Source organism: Dreissena polymorpha, chromosome 2, assembly GCF_020536995.1.
Source record: "Dreissena polymorpha isolate Duluth1 chromosome 2, UMN_Dpol_1.0, whole genome shotgun sequence".
NCBI lineage: Eukaryota > Metazoa > Mollusca > Bivalvia > Myida > Dreissenidae > Dreissena > Dreissena polymorpha.
This window is the reverse complement of record NC_068356.1, coordinates 53,130,266-53,149,613: the sequence shown is the minus strand read 5'-3', so window position 1 is coordinate 53,149,613 and position 19,348 is coordinate 53,130,266. Positions and strand designations below refer to the sequence as shown.

Below are 19,348 nucleotides of genomic sequence, written 5' to 3'. Positions count from 1 at the left end.
TCAAACCGAGGTCCATCACCCGCGCCCAAACAGCCTTGGTCCAGTGGAACACACAGCCTTTCACAATGGCACCGGAGAAGCATTCACGCACAGCCAACCAAGCAGCTGAAAGATCAATCATAATCGTATTTATGTATAAACTAATTATCTAATTGACACTGCAAATTGCAATAGGATTGTAAGAGTAACTTGCAATCGACTATTTAATTTTGTAATACCTTGCTTAAAATCAAGCATAAATTCCTCAACTTGAGCATTGCCCAAGACGTCAATTAACTTCCGGAACACAGCGGTGTAATCGTCGCGACGTCGTCTTGACATTAGGGCAAACATGAGTGGTACCTGCTTGCAATTCTCATCTTTCTCCATGAAGGCGTGAATGGACATAAGTTGACCGCCGTTGAAAGGTGCGTCGACAATCTAAAAGAAAACAATACACAAACTGAGCAATTATATATGTATATGCTTGTTCTTCTATGATACTGAAGTTATAAACCTTTCTTGTGGGTACAATTTATAGTTTATGAGTAGTATATGCAGTTACTGCTAATTAGATTTTTACCTTAAATGTTCCGTCGATAAACCACCGTTTAGTACTTCGCAACAAACGGGTTGGTCTTGGGTGGCGAACAGGATGTGTCTGGCCTCTTGCACCGGAATGTCCCCAATGATGAAATCTCTGCATTGTAGATAGTAATAGTTGATCTATAATTAGAAGATACATAACATAAATAACATGCAAGTCACATACTTATGCAACGTTACAAAATGTCAGTAAAAATACAAGTGCGCCGTCAAATTTCAATGATTACCTCAAACGATAGGTCCGTGGGATTTGCCGGTCTTTCCTTGTACCTGTGGCGGTTTACAGCACGTGCAACATTTTCCGGTATGAATAGATTCGGCTGTGTCATTGGCACGGAATCCATTGCTTCTTCCACCAACTCTCTAGCCGATTTAAAAAGTTGACAACGAGACCCAACTTGTGCCTGGAAATTTATTTAATAAAGTACTTATTTTTGACAAGTTTTATTTTTTACTTACATTAACACCTATATACATCAATTTTATTATAGTACTTTTGCTACTTTTACTTTTATTAACTTTTACGTGTGCAATTACCTTGGTTTTAACTTGCATTTTCGACATCACACAGGGATCGGCTGCGTGCAAGTGACGCTGAGACCCCTCTGTGAATGTTTCACCGACCTGTAAGACAGTGGCGTGCCACCTCATCACTTTACTTCGGACACTGCACCTCCAAAGGGTGGACTTCTTCAGGTTTTTCTAAAATATAATGCAAGATTTCTCAAAGTAATCGAACAACACACTCTTTAGAAATAGGCTTATACAATGCAATTATTGTACATGTTATAATGTATAATGATGTGCTTATACCTTTACACCATACGTGAAGCCGGCACTGCTCAACGACAGCTTCCCGCCTCTTTTGCTGCCTTTTTCAAATACTTCATACGTTGTACGTTGTACGTCAATGGTCGACGAATCCAGTGATTCGTCCAACACAGAGCTGTAATACAAAGTCATGATACCAGATTAATGGTAATAAAATCTGATTTTACTAATATTATTGGTACAATGCGAATATCATCGGTTCGTGTTCAATGTCATTTCATCAAATAGTATTATGCTAATAAAAATTCTAGCGAACTTACTTTTCTTGAGTTTCTGTGTTGACTTCTATTTCTCTATTGATGATATTAAACGAAAAATTTGTTGCGTCATTGTCGTCTATGCTGTCGTCCTCGTTTCTGGTTGTGTCGCCCCTTTCGATATTTCCTTCATCGTCCATATTTCCGGTAGTTTCCTTGATGTTTCCCTCGAACTGCATTTTTTCCTCTGCCCGCGTTGAGTCGTCCTTTTCTATATCTTCTTCGTCGTCCATGCTTCCGGTAGTTTCGTTGACGGGTCCCTCGTCCTGCATATTCTCCTCTGCCTGCGTTGTGTCGTCCCTTTCGATATCTTGCACATTTCCTTCTTCCCGCGTACCGTCCAAGTCCTCGTCGGTTACGTTGTGACCGATGTCGCTTTTGTTAAAACCCAAATCCCAATTTGGAGCAATGTCGTCGGCATCAATATCGGTGGCCTCTGTTCTATGTGTTTGTACTTTTGAACAAGGACTGCATACGAACTCAAGCTCGCATCCTGACTTCACAGCGGCTTTGTATTACCAGAAGAAATACATGTGCAATGACGGATTTATTGTTTATCAGATTATCCATACAATATATCGCTGGATTATAAAATAACTTGAAATGACCAGGGCCGAAACGACCAGGGGCAGAAACGTCTTGGGGGCGAAACATCCGAGGACCCTTTTCATGTATGACGTACCCTGTCAAAAGTACAGATACGCCAACAGCTAAAAATATATATCACAGCGGTGACAAAATTGTTACCGCGGTAACATTTTTGTCACTGCGGTAATAAATTTATCACTGCGTGTTGTGATACTTTGTTTGACCCAAACAGTTTGATAAGAGTTAAATCGAACTAACCAATGAAACAACGTCTTGAAAAACGGCAAATCGGCGAATATTTACTGCGAAGTTTTCAAGATGTCTGCCTCCATGGATACTGAAAAAAACATTTCAGATCATGAGTTTGGTAATTTTAATCTTCGGACACAAGGATGACGACAATTAAGGTATACTTACATAATCATTCATCGATTAACATTCCTACATAAAGTTTATAAGAAAGTGTGTCGAATTTACGTTATGATATTGTTTATTATGTATCACGATATCGACAAATAAAGTCTTTATTGTAAATAAACTTGTTTATACTGGTTAAATTATATGCTAGATTAAGTACTAGATCTGCGTTTACCCTTTGTTATGGTTATGATAATAATTGATGGCCGCGATACAATTCATTTTGGAAACAATAGTTACAACCAGGTGATTTAGCATACATGTACCATTGTCAAAATTAAGTTAAATCATGTTGACATTGGTGGGGTATCATGTACATGTAAATTCATTGGGCCCAAACTGCAGAAAACAAATTCAAGCAAACAACTGTACGGTTTAAATTGAAAATTAAAAAAAAAAGTGCAGATGAAAGACTGTCAGTCAGCCTGACAAGAATTTTTGTAAAACCTATTTATTTAAGCTCGATTGCATAGAAAGCCTAAAAGTAAGGAATATTTGAAACACTCTCGAGTCTGTTTCCTGGGTTTCAATGGGGGAGATCTAAAAAACACTCCCACAGAGGGATTCCAACCCTTGACCTCATAATGGACACCATATCCACTACGTCACGGCGACAAGAACATTTGATACCACTACCAGTTTTTATATCCAGGGCCCTCAATCCATTTTAGGGGAAGCGGGTCGCTACCCTCATGAGGGGGAATTTTCGCGGCGTTTCCCTTTTTGAGGGATTTTCTTACTACTCTCTAATTATTACATATGTACATGTTTGCACTATATTCATTTCTTTTTTCATAATTAAGTATGTTTATCAAGATTAAATTGAAATATAATTGAGATATAATAATCATGAGACACATCTTTAAAATATATTTTTTTAATCAGAGGGAATTTCCCCCCCCCCCATCAAAAGGGGAAAAAATACTTTTCAGGTGGGGAACTGCGGCCGAAATTCGGCCGCAGATTTGATAGATTGAGAGCCCTGAATTATCATTTATTCAAATTATGCCTTTATTTATAACGGGGTATGGCAAGGATCCATCTTCAGCAACACTATTCAACTGTAAAATACATTGCATCAACACTGTTTCCTGTTACTGTAGATTTTGACAATTTAGATGCGTTTGTTTAGTCGGAGTCAAAATTCTGTCAGACTGTTTTAAATTTTGCAAACAATGTTGCAGGATACGTAAATGCAATTTTTTTATGTTCCTTACAAACTTAATGAGTCTCTTGTTGACAATTTACCTTTAAGGATTACATGTATAGTCACTAAGTGTTTGTGTTCATATCACTTTATCATATATGGTAATCATTATCTTGAAAATATTTGGACTACATGAATTCTTTTCTTATCGTGACAATAGTAGTTAAACACTGCATTGTAATGTTCATTGTACTAGTGCGTCTACAATTTACATTTTAGAATTACATGTGTAGTAACTAAGTGTTTGTTTTCATAGCTCATTATTGTAAACGGTACTCATTATCTTGATAATATTTGGACTAAATTAATTGTGACAATAGTGGTTAAAAACTGCACAATAATGTTAATTTTACTAGTGCGTACAAAATGTGTTTGTTTTCACTAATATTGCAAAACAAATATTTCAATATGATTTAGAGTAGGTAGGTTGTCATTTCCTTTTTTAAATGATTTTTATTTTATACACAAGCTATTCCTACTGAAACAAAGATATCCAGAGACAAAAATCTCCCAATTACCTATACATGTATAACATTCTTTCCATATACTAAGAAGTTGGCCAAATTATGTTTTTGAGATATGATAAAATGCAAAAAAGAAATTAAAAAAAACAAGTTTATTTCAAACGGCAATAAAATGCTTAGGGTCTGCTCCGCACACAAAAAGGGTCCGTCGGCTTTTGAAAACATTTTTTTTTTCTCGGCCTAGTTGTTCCTGTTGTGGATTACCCAGTTGCTGCCTGTTTCGAGTTTTATTTGTTATCCCAAAGCCCTGCGTTAAATCTGTGTGGGACTATGTTTTAGCATTGAAACTTGAAACTTGCTAATTTGATGAAACACCTATTTATATAATTATACTCAATGGCTAGTTCTTATTGAATGCTCTGAGCTTTTATGAGTACATACGTACAGCTCAAAGTTCTTCTTTGTAAAATTAAATTCAATGTAAAAAAATAATGTCACACATATGTTCATAAAATCGAGTTAAATCAACCTAATACATTGTTACAAACACAATACCTGTTACAATCGACATCAATTTGCGTCTACTGTGTTGAGAAATGCTCAAAACATAAAATTGATATCAAATCGTTTATGGCGGAAGTTGTTATTGTCGATTAGAGCAAAGGGAAAGAAAGGGTTACACTGCACAAATTGTTTTCACAGTGGTATCTGACGATCTGGACTTATGGTAGCAGTTGAAATTGTATTGTGTATAACATTGTAGTTTAAATCAGGACACATTCTTATGACTGTAATTTCGCTGCGATCGGATAAGTGGCATGTTCCGTTAGTAAGTTGAATAATATCGGGCGTATGTTTGCATTGTAAACAAGTTGTTATTAAAATAAAGATACTATGTGGTGTTGGTGTAACTTTTACTATTTTACTAAGTGAATGAGGGTTGAAATGCTATGAAACACTTTCTGCACCAATTAAAATATTTATTGAACATATTCCATATTTGTTTTCGGCTATTAGGCTAGATTATTTAATATACATGTATACATAGAAAATATTGCAGACACACACACACACACACACACACACACACACACACACACACACACACACACACACACACACACACACACACACACACACACACACACACACACACACACACACACACACACACACACACACACACACACACACACACACACACACACACACACACACACACACACACACACACACACACACACACACACACACACACACACACACACACACACACACACACACACACACACACACACACACACACACACACACACACACACACACACACACACACACACACACACACACACACACACACATACCGGTTTATATCACATGGAGAGGTCCTTTGTTCCGTACCAACACACCGACGTCTACCCCTATTTGATGAAATATTTGAATGATAAATATAGACAGGCAACAGTTTTGGTAACTTAAACCCATGCATCAATTGTATTTTTCAATATTTTGCATTTTAAGATACGAGTATTCTACATACATTGTGAGGTGCATACCTCGAGATGTCCCACACAGAGCACACATGTATCAGGTTATCATTTAGAGGTACCATCAAACAATGTTTTTATTACGTATTCTTCATCACACAGATGTATACCTTAAAGGGGCCTTTTCACAGATTTTGGCATATTTTGAAGTTTGTCATTAAATGCTTTATATTGATAAATGTAAAAATTGGATCTTAAAAGCTCCAGTAAAAAATCAAGAATGAAATTAAAAAAAGGAAAAAAAAGTAGCTGGTACCAGGGCTCGAACCAATGACCCCCGGAGTCCTGGAGTACCTCCGGAGTCCTGGAGTAAGTCTGAAGTAAAAACGCACTATCCCTCTCGGCTATTCCGCCGGATATACACAGTTGAAGTATTTTATACATTATATAAGCAATCTTAGTAGTTTCGTAAATTTAAACGACAACAACAGAACTCTCCAAATTATTCAATTGTTTCGCGTTGCAACGCTTTATAATTTTTAGTTTTTCAAATCGTCAAAAGATACATATAATGGCTATATTGGACTATGGTAAATGTTCAGTAATACTGTTTCCTCACAAATATCATATCTAAAACGAAAATTTGCGAATCTGAAACAACTTTTTTCAATTTTGTCCATTTACCAAACCGTGAAAAGATCCCTTTAATCAAATCATGCCTAATTCAATTAACAAATTTGGTGTATCACAAAAAAGACTTTTGGAGGTGTGTCGATCGGTCCAATTTTTTTTGTTATTTTGCCTTTAAGTGTATAGCCTCAAAATTTAATCCAGGAAGGCCCCCAAAAATTGGTTTGCAGCAATTTTTCGTGTGTCAGTTGCGTTACGCTAAACCATCTATTTGTTTTTTTAGGCCTTTTTCAATTTCATTCGATAGTATTTTGTGCTTTTTAATGCGTATTCTAATGTGTGTACGGACTAACTCATGAATATTAGTTTAAAGATATTAATATCTATAAATATAATCCACAAGAAACGTCGATTTATAACAGTTTATTCCTCCAAAAAATACTCCCAAACATTTTTATGACAAAAAGTAGTTTCAAAATGTATTTACACTTCGAACAATGTCAAGTTCAGACAACATCATCTGGAAACAAGAGTGCCAAACTGTCATAGGATACGCCCTTTTGAAGGTTTTGGACATCATCTAGACACAACTTCTGACCAAATTTGGTGAAGATCGGATCAAAACTACTTCAATTAGAGAGCAGACACCATGCTAAATGCTTGAAATGCACTTAGTGACCTCATGCCCTAGTTTTTGACCCGGCATGACCCATATTTGAACTTTACCTAAATATCATGTACACACAAAAAACTACTTCAATTAAGAGAGCGGACACCATGCTAAATCCTTGAAATGCACTTGGTTATCCCGTGACCTAGTTTTTGACCCAGCATAAACCATATAAGAACTTGACCTAAATATTGTCTAGATACACTTTCTGACCAAATTTGGTGAAGATCGGATGAAAACTTCTTCAGTTAGAGAGCGGAAACCATACTTAATCCTTGAAATGCACTAAGTGACCCCGTGACCTAGTTTTTGACCCGGCATGACCCATATTCAAACTTAACCTAGATATTGTCTAGATACAACTTCTGACCAAGTTTGGTGAAGATCAGATGAAAACTATTTGAAATAGAGAGCGGAAACTGCTGTGGAAACCGCCCGTCCACCCACCGGCGGCGTCCACCCGCCCGCCAAGGGTGAAACCATAATACGTCCCGTTTTGAAAAACGGGCGTATAAAAAAATCAAATTATAGATGTATATTATGAAAACACTTACTTTCTTCAGACACAAATTATATAGAAGAGTCAATACCACAACATGAAAACGTTTAAGCAAAATATATTCATACATGAAACAATGCCTTAACCCTCCTACCTAGAACAAATGTCAAGTTTAGACTATATCATCAGGAAAAAATCTAATTACAATTGTATATTATGAAAATCAAAGACTTAATTTCTTTTGACACAAAGTATATAGAAGAGTTAATACCACAACATGAAAACATTTAAGCAAAATATCTTCATACATGACACAATGCTTTAATCATCACACATAGAACTAATGTCAAGTTCAGACAATATCATCTGGAAACAAGAGATGTGTTTGTCATAAACACAATGCCCCTTCTGCGCCGCTTTGAAGTGATATATTTGACCATTGACATTGAAGGATGCCCTTGACCTTTTACCACTCAAAATGTGCAGCCCCACGAGATACACATGCATGCCAAATATCAAGTTGCTATCTGAAGGGACATAGAAGTTATGAGCATTTTTTGAAACCTAAATGCGAAACCTAAACGCAAAGTGTGACGGAAAGACAGACAGACAGACGGACGGTCCGATCACTATATGCCCTCTATCGGGGGGCATAAAAATCAAATTAATATACATGTCACAATGCCTTAACCATAAAGAAAACATAACAACAATTGTGCAAGTATGATCTATTAATAAAGAAAATGGTCCAATGTTTCAAAGGAATTTAGTAACTCATAAACTATTTCAGAGTAAGTAAAACATGTTTATTGAGAGTGGAGAAAAAAAAGACCTTGTTGTACAGTGTTACTTGCTAACAAAAACATGGTCAATTCGGTTCGCAACTCCGAACTAAAGTAAATTCTACAATGGAAATCAATTTGACGAGCTTTGCAAAAATTAAGAATTTGGTCGTATGAATAGTTATCTTCAGCCAGAAAAAATCCAACTGTTTTACACGTGTTTATAACAAATACCACCATCTTGTTTTCATACGAGTAATGCCCCCTCCCAATTTTGTATTATTTCTTTTAAGCATTGCTGCTTTGCATATAACAATATTGATTTAAGTATGGAGTATATGGCGTGTAAATTATTGTTTTTCAACCAACCGAAACCATTTGTAATCTTTTCCAAGATATCATTGGGACAAATCGTCAAATAAAATTTCATGAAGATCGGACAATTAATGTGACCTTTAGAATGTTAACAAGGCAAATGTTGATGCCGCAAGATGGACAACGGGCAAAAAGCGATCACAAAAGCTCACAATGAGAACATTGTGCGCAGGTGGGCTAAAAAGCTATAAAATCATTTTTGTTTTCACTTTTCAGCAGTAATCCAGTTTTGAATCGTGTTTTTTAATTTTTTTCCATGACAATCCGTGTAGAATTTCATATTTTTGCATTACTCTTTCACAGTCTTCACGCTTAAGTTCCTTTCTCAACGCAATATTCGTTTTGAACAGCGTCTTCAAAAGATGACTCTGGTCTTCACCGAGTTTCTGAAGCCTCTCTGAAAAAGTAATAAAATCATATTCAATTGCCTCTTCTGTTCGATGATGACTACCAACAAGCATCTCAGAAATATAATAAGTTATAAAAAAGTTCATCTCAAAACTGTTCCAGAAAATGAACCATGATTTAAAGGTAATCTTTTTATTTGAAATGCTGCTTGTAATTAATCAAATGAAATGTTGCACAATAAACTATTCAGAATGTGACTTTCTATTGAAACAAAAGATCTGAAGTGATATCACTTGAACATTTTCTCAATTCTCTTGAAGACATCTAAAAAATAATTATGCTTAATATAACCGGATACTTTGAGTAATAGTTACTTAGTAATAAATGTCCACACATTAAGATGTATCCATTTATTAAGTTTCATTTTGATATGTCTTACAGATTTTGAGTTATGAGCAAGATTGAAGTAACGATTTAAAGATAAGCTAGGAACACCTATGAAGCTTCTTGGCAAAGTTAAATTGTGTCAAAGTAGAGTTAGCTTATTTCAATTACTGTGTTAATTGTACATTTATTACGAATTTTTAAACAAAAACATTATACTGTGACTTTCAGGAATACCGTTTTGTTTTTGAAACAAAGCCTACTTACTGGGATGACCCGACATGGTTACAGATGTGGACGGCCAAGGTTTTGCATGTGGCTGTCTTACTGGCACATCATGGTCTGTCAGAAGATTCAGGGTCTGAAAGAGGTTCATTTAAAAAATAATCTTCCTACACTATCTTATAACAAGAGATTGCCAAGCAATATTGTCCCCTACCGGTGAAACTCCACAATTGTCAGTGATTTTTTTTTTAATTTGTTGCCATAGCAACCATAATTCTTGACGTAGGAACAAAATGAAATGACGTGCATACTCTCCATATTGCAATCTATCCATGTTTCAAGTTTCATGAAAAAATATGAAGAACTTTTAAAGTTATCGCAGGATCCAGTAAAGTGTGACGGACAGAAAGACTGACACACGGAGCGTAAACCTTAAGTCCCCTCCGGTTTCACTGGTAGGGGACAACAAGGATATCAGTAGTGCTAATGGATGCTTCCCAAATTGGCCATTATGTTGAAACAATGACCAAGTTATATCATAGGAAATTAACATTGCCAACCCTTACCTTCACCTTTGGGTCTAACTAAAGGTCCTGAGACAAGAGCACCGCATACCGGGTGCCAATGCTCAGCTGCGGGTGCAGTTAAAAAAAAATTGAGGTCACAGTGACCTTGACCTTTGATATAGTGACCAAAAAATGGGCGTGGAGTGTGGAACTCATCAATATGCAGCTACATATGAAGTTTCAAAGTTGTAGGTAGAAGCATTTTGATTTTTTAGCTCTACTGCCAAAGGCAGAAGAGCTTATGGGATGGCATGGTGTCTGTGTGTGTGTGTGTTAGACGTTGTCTTGTTTATCCGATAAAGTCCAGTTTTCATGCGATTATTTTCAAACTTACTCAGTGTCTTTATATTAATGAGGACTCAAACGTTATTGATTTTCAGGTCACTGGGTAAAAGGTCAAGGTCACAGTGACTCGAAATAGTAAAAACTTGTTTATCCAAAAAGGTCCACAGTTTTCATCCGATTCTTTTCAAACTTACTCAGTGTCTTTATATTAATGAGGACTCGAACCCTATTGATTTTCAGGTCACTTGGTCAAAGGTCAAGGTCACAGTGACTCGAAACAGTAAAAACTTGTTTATCCGATAAAGTCCACAGTTTTCATCCGATTCTTTTTAAACTTGCTCAGTGTCTTTATATTAATGAGCACTCGAACCCTATTGATTTTCAGGTCACTGGGTCAAAGGTCAAGGTCACAGTGACTCGAAATAGTAAAATGGTTTCCAGATGTTAACTCAAGAATGCTTAGGCCTAGGATCATGAAACTTCATAGAAACATTGATTATGACTTGCTGATGACCCCTATTGATTTTCAGGTTGCTAGGTCAAAGGTCAAGGTCACAGTGACAGTGTTTAAAGCAGTAGAGCGATTCAGGCCCTCATGGGCCTCTTGTTTAGTTATTGTTGTCAAAACGTGCAGTCGAAAGTGTAATATACAATTTACTGAACAGACATTGTGAGGTACGAGGCACACACACACACACACGCACTAGAAACACAGTACATTAATAAAGAGGTATCCACCAAAATGCACTCTTTATGTAAGTTGGTAGTGGTGACAAACAAATCTCCACAACAATCCAATGAGAGCTGATCATTTAATACAATACCAGCCTTACCCCTTACGCTCGCCCTTTCTTCTCTGTACTTGTAACCAGATGTGCGTGAAGATGTGTCCTTTTCTAACAGTGCATTGGAACTTAAAGGTTCAGGGCAAGCTCCTTCGTCACCACCACCTTCATTACCTGTATTAAATAAAGCATTCTCCCATCACTTGTGACACCCATTTAATTTTGACATTTTATGTTGTCTTTACCTCTTGCATTGCATTCCATTGATATAAAGACAAGCTATTGACATAACCACTGTTTCTGGAAATATCAGAAGTGCTTTATCACTACCATCTCAGTAAGCATATACCCTACATTTTTACATGATTTACTCTTTTCAGTGGAAATCGAACCCACAGCAGCCAGACACCTTGGTTAACAAACACAATGCTTTAAGGTATATGCAAGGTATAAGGATTGATATCTGGAAATGTTAAAACGCTGTGAGGTACAAGGCACACACACACACAGTAGAATGCTATTTACTTAACTGAACACATACAGACAGAGGTATCCATAGCCTATTGTAAAGATAAAAAAATATGAATCAACGATATGGAGGTACTAATGACCAAAAAGTCTTGAAGTTCTGCAAACCAAGCGCTTAAGGCCAAATTATCAAGGTCCATGAGCACATGTATTATAATAATCAGACCCACCTCAGAAGCTTTAGCCTTTGGTGGTTGTTATGAATAATGTATATAATCTTTCATTTATTGCGTTTTGCTCATCGAAACAGTTTTCTTTTTTTTTAATCAAGCAGTTCACAAAATTATCATTCATAGGTCACTCCCTAACTTACATGTACCATCTCTTCAGAAGCCAACAACTGGTTGAACACACTCAGAAGGGTTCAAACCCACAGCATTTAGTTATTGTTGTCAAAACGTTCTATCGAAAGGTGTAATATAGAATTTACTGAACAGACATTGTGAGGTACAAGGCATAAACAAAAAAACACACTAGAAACCCAGTACATACATATAGAGGTATCCATCAAAATGTACACTTAAAGTAAGTTGGTAGTGGTGACAAACAAATCTCCACAACAATCCAATGAGAGCTTATCATTTAATACAATACCAGCCTTACCCCTTACGCTCGCCCTTTCTTCTCTGTACTTGTAGCCAGAAGTGCGTGAAGATGTGTCCTTTTCTAACAGTGCATTGGAACTTAAAGGTTCAGAGCAAGCTTCTTCGTCACAATCACCTTCATTACCTGTATTAAATTAAGCATTCTCCCGTCACTTGTGACACCCATTTAATTTTGGTATTTTATGTTGTTTTTACCTCTTGCATTGCATTCCATTGATATACAGACAAGCTATTGACATAACCACTGTTTCTGGAAATATCAGAAGTGCTGTATCACTACCATCTCAGTAAGCATATACCCTACATTTTTACATGATTTACTCTTTTCAGTGGGAATCGAACCCACAGCAGCCAGACACCTTGGTTAACAAACACAATGCTTTAAGGTGTATGCAAGGTATAAGGATTGATATCTGGAAATGTTAAAACGCTGTGAGGTACAAGGCACACACACACACAGTAGAATGCTATTTACTCAACTAAACACATACAGATAGAGGTATCCATAGTCTATTGTAAAGATAAAAAAATATGAATCAACGATATGGAGGTACTAATGACCAAAAATGTCTTGAACGTCTGCAAAACCCAGCGTTAAGGCCAAATTATCAAGGTCCATGAGCACACATATTATAATAATCAGACCCACCTCAGACGCTTTAGCCTTTGGTGGTTGTTATGAATAATGTATATTATCTTTCATTTATTGTGTTTTGCTCATCGAAACAGTTTTCTTTTTTTTAATCGAGCAGTTCACAAAATTTTCATTCATAGGTCACTCCCAACTTACATGTACCATCTCTTCAGAAGCCAAAAACTGGTTGAACACACTCAGAAGGGTTCAAACCCACAGCATTTAGTTATTGTTGTCAAAACGTGCAGTCGAAAGGTGTAATATAGAATTTACTGAACAGACATTGTGAGGTACAAGGCATAAACAAAAAACACACTAGAAACCCAGTACATACATATAGAGTTATCCACCAAAATGTCAACTTTAAGTAAGTTGGTAGTGGTGACAAACAAATCTCCACAACAATCCAATGAGAGCTGATCATTTAATACAAAACCAGCCTTACCCCTTACGCTCGCCCTTTCTTCTCTGTACTTGACACCAGATGTGCGTGAAGATGTGTCCTTTTCTAACAGTGCGTTGGAACTTACAGGTTCAGAGCAAGCTTCTTCGTCACCACCACCTTCATTACCTGTATTAAATAAAGCATTCTCCCGTCACTTGTAACAAGCATTTAATTTTGACATTTTATGTTGTCTTTACCTCATGCATTGCATTCCACTGATATACAGACACGCTATTGAATTACCGCTGTTTCTGGGAATACCAGAAGTGCTATATCACTACCATCTTAAGTAGACATATGTTCTACATTTTTACATGATTTACTGTATTCAGTGGGAATCAAACCCACAGCAGTCAGACACCCTGGTTAACAAACACAATGCTCTAAGGTATATGCTAGGTATAAGGATTGATATCTGAAAATGTTAAAACGCTGTGGGGTACAAGGCACACATACACAGAAGAATGCTATTTACTCAACTGAACACATACAGACAGAGGTATCCATAGTCCTTTGTAAAGGAAATAAAAATACGAAACAACAACATGGTGGTTATTATGACCAACAAGAGCATCACATAGCGGGTGCCAATGCTCGGCTCGGTTTTATTTTTTTTTTAGACATCACAGTGACCTTGACCTTTGATCTAGTGACCCAAAATGGGTGTGGCGTGTAGAACTCATTCATGTGGAGCTACATATGAAATTTCAAAGTTGAAGGTGGGAGCACTTTGATTTTAGAGCAAATGTTAAGGTTTTAACTCGATGCGGACGAGCTGGCTATGACAATACCTCGGGTTTTCTTCGAAAACAGCAGAGCTAAAAATGTCTTGAAGACCAAGTCAGCTCATAAAGCCAAATTATCAAGGTTTATGAGCACACGTATAATAATAATCAGACCCATCTCCGACACGCCTTTGGTGGTTGTTATGAATAATGCATTTTATCTTTCATTAATTGGGTTTTGCACATCGAAACAGTTTTCATTTTTTTAATCAAGCAGTTCACAAAATTATTATTCATAATTCATATCCTAACTAACCATCTCTTCAGAGGCCAACAACTGGTTGAACACACTCAGAAGGGTTCAAACCCACAGCATTTCGTTATTGCTGTCAAAAGTGCAGTTCAAAGATGTAATATACAATTTACTGAACAGACATTGTGAGGTACAAGGCACACACACACATGCACTAGAAACACAGAACATACATATAGAGGTATTATCCAAAATGTACACTTTATGTTAGTTGGTAGTGGTGACAAACAAATCTCCACAACAATCCAATGAGAGCTGATAATTTAATACAATAAAAGCCTTACCCCTTACATGCCCTTTCTTCTCTGTACTTGTAACCAGATGTGCGTGAAGATGTGTCCTTTTTTCTAACAGTGCGTTAGAACTTAAAGGTTCAGAGCAAGCTTCTTCGTCACCATCACCTTCATTACCTGTATTAAATAAAGCATTCTCCCGTCACTTTTGACAAGCATTCAATTTTGGCACTTTATGTTGTCTTTACCTCTTGCATTGCATTCCATTGATATACAGACAAGCTATTGACATTACCGCTGTTTCTGGGAATACCAGAAGTGCTGTATCACTACCATCTCAGTAAGCATATACCCTACATTTTTACATGATTTCTTGTATTCAGTGGGAATTGAACCCGCAGCAGCCAGACAACCTGGTTAAGAAACGTAATGCTCTCAGGTATATGCAAGGTATAAGGATTGATAATTGGAAATGTTAAAACACTGTGAGGTACAAGGTACACACACACAGTAGAATGCTATTTACTCCACTGAACACATACAAACAGAGGTATCAATAGTCTATTGTAAAGGAAAACAAGGGCTGTTTGTAAAACATGCATGCCCCCCATATGGGCTGTCCGTTGTAGTGGCAGCGATTGTGTGAATACGATTTTTGTCACTGTGACCTTGACCTTTGACCTAGTGACCTGAAAATCAATAGTGGTCATCTGCTAGTCACGATCAATGTACCTATGAAGTGTCATGATCCTAGGCAAAAGCGTTCTTGAGTTATCATCCGAAAATCATTTTACCATTTCGGGTCACCGTGACCTTGACCTTCGACCTTGTGACCTAAAAATCAATAGGGGTCATCTGCGAGTCATGATCAATCTACCTATGAAGTTTCATGATCCTAGGCATATGCGTTTTTGAGTTATCATCCAAAAACCATTTTACTTTTTCGGGTCACCGTGACCTTGACCTTTAACCTAGTGACCTCAAAATCAATAGGGGTCATCTGCGAGTCATGATCAATCTACCCATTAAGTTTCATGATCCTAGGCGTATGCGTTCTTGAGTTATCATCCGGAAACCATTTTACTTTTTCGGGTCACTGTGACCTTGACCTTTGACCTATTGACCTCAAAATCAATAGGGGTCATCTGCGAGTCATGATCAATCTACCCATGAAGTTTCATGATCCTAGGCGTATGCGTTCTTGAGTTATCATCCGGAAACCATTTTACTTTTGCGGGTCACCGTGACCTTGACCTTTGACCTAGTGACCTTAAAATCAATAGGTGTCATCTGCAAGTCATGATCAATGTACCTATGAAGTTTCATGATCCTAGCCCCAAGCGTTCTTGAGTTATCTTCCAGAAACCACCTGGTGGACGGACCGATCAACAGACAGACCGACATGTGCAAAGCAATATACCCCCTCTTCTTCATAGGGGGGCATAAAAATGAAACAACGACAGGTTATTAATGACCAAAAATGTCTTGATGGTCTGCCAAGTCAGCTCATAAGGCCATATTATCAAGGTCTATGAGCACATGTATTATAATAATAAGACCCACCTCTGACGCTTTAGCTTTTGGTGGTTGTTATGAATAAAATATTTTATCTTTCATTAATTGGGTTTTACTCATCGAAACAGTTTTCTTTTTTTTATTAAGCAATTCACAAAACTAGAAATGGCGCGGCAGAGGCCGACGCGTATCCCCACGCCGAATGTTTGACCTAGGTGTGCCCCAGGGTTGGTAATGGGGCCATGCATAGCTGAGATTGACCGTATTGTCATAAGAGAAGTTCATCATCAATTAGAAGTGAATTGGTGTAGAAATGAAGAAGTTATAGTAAAAGGCAATTTTGGGTGGGTGTGACATATGTGGGCAGGGCGCCCCAGGGTTGGTAATTGTGCCATGCATAGTTGAGATTGACCGTATTGTCATAAGAGAAGTTCAGTATCAATTTGAAGTGAATCGGTGTAGAAAAGAAGAAATTATAGTAAAAGGCAATTTTGGGTGGGTGTGGTCTATGTGGGCGGGGCCCCAGGGTTGGTAATGGGGCCATGCATAGTTGAGATTGACCGTATTGTCATAAGAGAGGTTCAGTATCAATTTGAAGTGAATCGGTGTAGAAATGAAGAAATTATAGTAAAAGGCAATTTTGGGTGGGTGTGGTCTATGTGGGCGGGGCGCCCCAGGGTTGGTAATGGGGCCATGCATAGTTGAGATTGACTGTATTGTCATAAGAGAAGTTCAGTATCAATTTGAAGTGAATCGGTGTAGAAATGAAGAAATTATAGTAAAGGCAATTTTGGGTGGGTGTGGTCTATGTGGGCGGGGCCCCAGGGTTGGTTTTGGGGCCATGCATAGTTGAGATTGACCATAATGTCATAAGAGAAGTTCAGTATCAATTTGAAGTGAATCCGTGTAGAAATGAAAAAATTATAGTAAATGGAATTTTTTGGTGGGTGTGGCCTATGTGGGCGGGCGCCCCAGGGTTGGGATTGGGGCCATGCATAGTTGAGATTGACCCTAATGTCATAACAAAAGTTCAGTATCAATTTGAAGTGAATCCGTGTAGAAATGAAAAAAATATAGTAAATGGAAATTTTTGGTGGGTGTGGCCTATGTGGGCGGGGCGCCCCAGGGTTGGGAATGGGGCCATGCATGGTTGAGATTGACCGTATTGTCATAAGAGAGGTCCAGTATCAATTTGAAGTGAATCGGTTGTAGAAATAAAGAAGTAAATGTAAAATAACCTAAAAAAATTAGTGATAATTTCTGACGCGGCCCCACCCCAACCGCTATAACTTTTGACCCAGGGGTCAGATCAAAATTCCAAATAGTGCAGGGTCGCACATATGCTCATAGCTACCATGTGTGTAAGTTTCAAGGTTCTAGTGCTTTTAGTGTAGGAGGAGATAGTGGCCAGGACGGACGGACAGACAGACGGACGGCGGAGATAACCACAATATCCCCACCTTTTTTTCAAAAAGCGTGGTGATAATGATCATTCATAGGTCATATCCTTACTTACAGTCTCTTCAGAGGCCAACAACTGGTTGAACACACTCAGAACGGTTCAAACCCACAGCATTTAGTTGTGGTAAAAAAGTACATTGATGCATTCCAAAGGTTCAATGTAGCATTAACTGTAAAGACATTGTGAGGTACGAGACACACACACACTAGAAACATAGTACAGACAGAAAAAGGTAATCACCAAAATGTAATTATTTGAGTACATTGTTAAGGGATCACAAATAAATATCCACAACAACCAAAAGAGAGCTGGTCATTTATTATCATACCAGCCTTATCCTTAAGCTTGCCCTTTCTTGTCTGTTTTTGAAACAAGATGTGCTTGTAGCTGAGTCCATTTCTGCAGTTAGAACTGGAAGGTTCAATGCCAGCTTCTTCGTCATCATCATCTTTATCTGTATGAAATAATGCACTCACTGTCAACAGTGACAAAGTATTTGTATTTTCATTTCATTTTTTTTACCTCTTGCACTGCATTTTATTGATTAACCAACACTCTATTTACGTTACCTCTGTTTCTGGGAATACCGGTAGTGCTATATCACTACCATCTTAAGTAAGCAGACACCCCTAGATTTTTACATAATTTTCTTTATTCAGTGGGACTCAAACCTACAGCAGCAAGAGACCCTGGTTAACAAACACACTGCTGTAATGTATATGCAATGTATAAGAATTGACATGTGGAAATTTTGAAAGGCTGTGAGGTACCAGGCACACACACACGCAGTAGAATGCTATGTACTCAACTGAATGCATACAGACAGAGGTATCCATAGTCTATTGTAAAAAACAAACAAATATGAATCAATGACATGGAGGAAGTAATGACCAGAAATGTCTTAAAGGTCTGAAAAGCCAGCTCATCAGGCCAAATATGACATGGCCTATGATCTCATTTATTATAATAATCAGACTCACCTCTGACGCTTTGGCCTTTGATGCTGATTTTGGAACCAGGAATGCTTGAAGGAGACGTTTTCACCAATACTGGATGGCTCATTTTTAGAATCAGTTCAATCATTATCTGCAAAAGAGAAACATCCCTTGTTAATGTATTTTTTCTGTTATTAATTGGGTTGGTTTTGCTCCTGCAAACGTTTTTTTTTTAAGCATGCAGTTAATAAAAAATATCATAAATAAGTAATAACTGAATCAACAACCTCAGAGGCCAAGACTGGTTTTAAGGCTTAAGTTGGGTTCATACCCACCGCATTTACTTATTGTGGTCCAAAAAAGCAGTAATGCAATTCAAAGTTGTAATATAACATTTACTGTTAAGACATTGTGAGGTACAAGGCACACAAAAGCACATTACATACGGATAGAGGTATTCACTGAAATCTTTAACTGAAAGGATTGATATCTGGAAATTTTGAAACGCTGTGAGGTACTTGAAACACACACACACACACACACAGTAGAATGCTATTTACTCAACTGA

General features: G+C 37.5%; 1 protein-coding gene across 1 annotated transcript in view; it reads right to left on the bottom strand.

The window, feature by feature from the left end:
• Window positions 1-7,824: 7,824 nt before the first annotated feature.
• The window catches only part of LOC127867045 (uncharacterized), a 49,769-nt gene continuing 38,245 nt past the window's right edge, over window positions 7,825-19,348 (bottom strand). The window contains exons 8-14 of the mRNA XM_052407970.1: window positions 18,826-18,931; window positions 18,174-18,299; window positions 14,920-15,045; window positions 13,598-13,723; window positions 11,434-11,559; window positions 9,792-9,885; window positions 7,825-9,189 (exon numbers count right to left, since the gene is read on the bottom strand). Of these exons, the coding sequence (XP_052263930.1) occupies window positions 9,860-9,885; window positions 11,434-11,559; window positions 13,598-13,723; window positions 14,920-15,045; window positions 18,174-18,299; window positions 18,826-18,931 (636 nt within the window). The 3' untranslated portion in view covers window positions 7,825-9,189; window positions 9,792-9,859. The remainder of the gene's footprint in view (window positions 9,190-9,791; window positions 9,886-11,433; window positions 11,560-13,597; window positions 13,724-14,919; window positions 15,046-18,173; window positions 18,300-18,825; window positions 18,932-19,348) is intronic.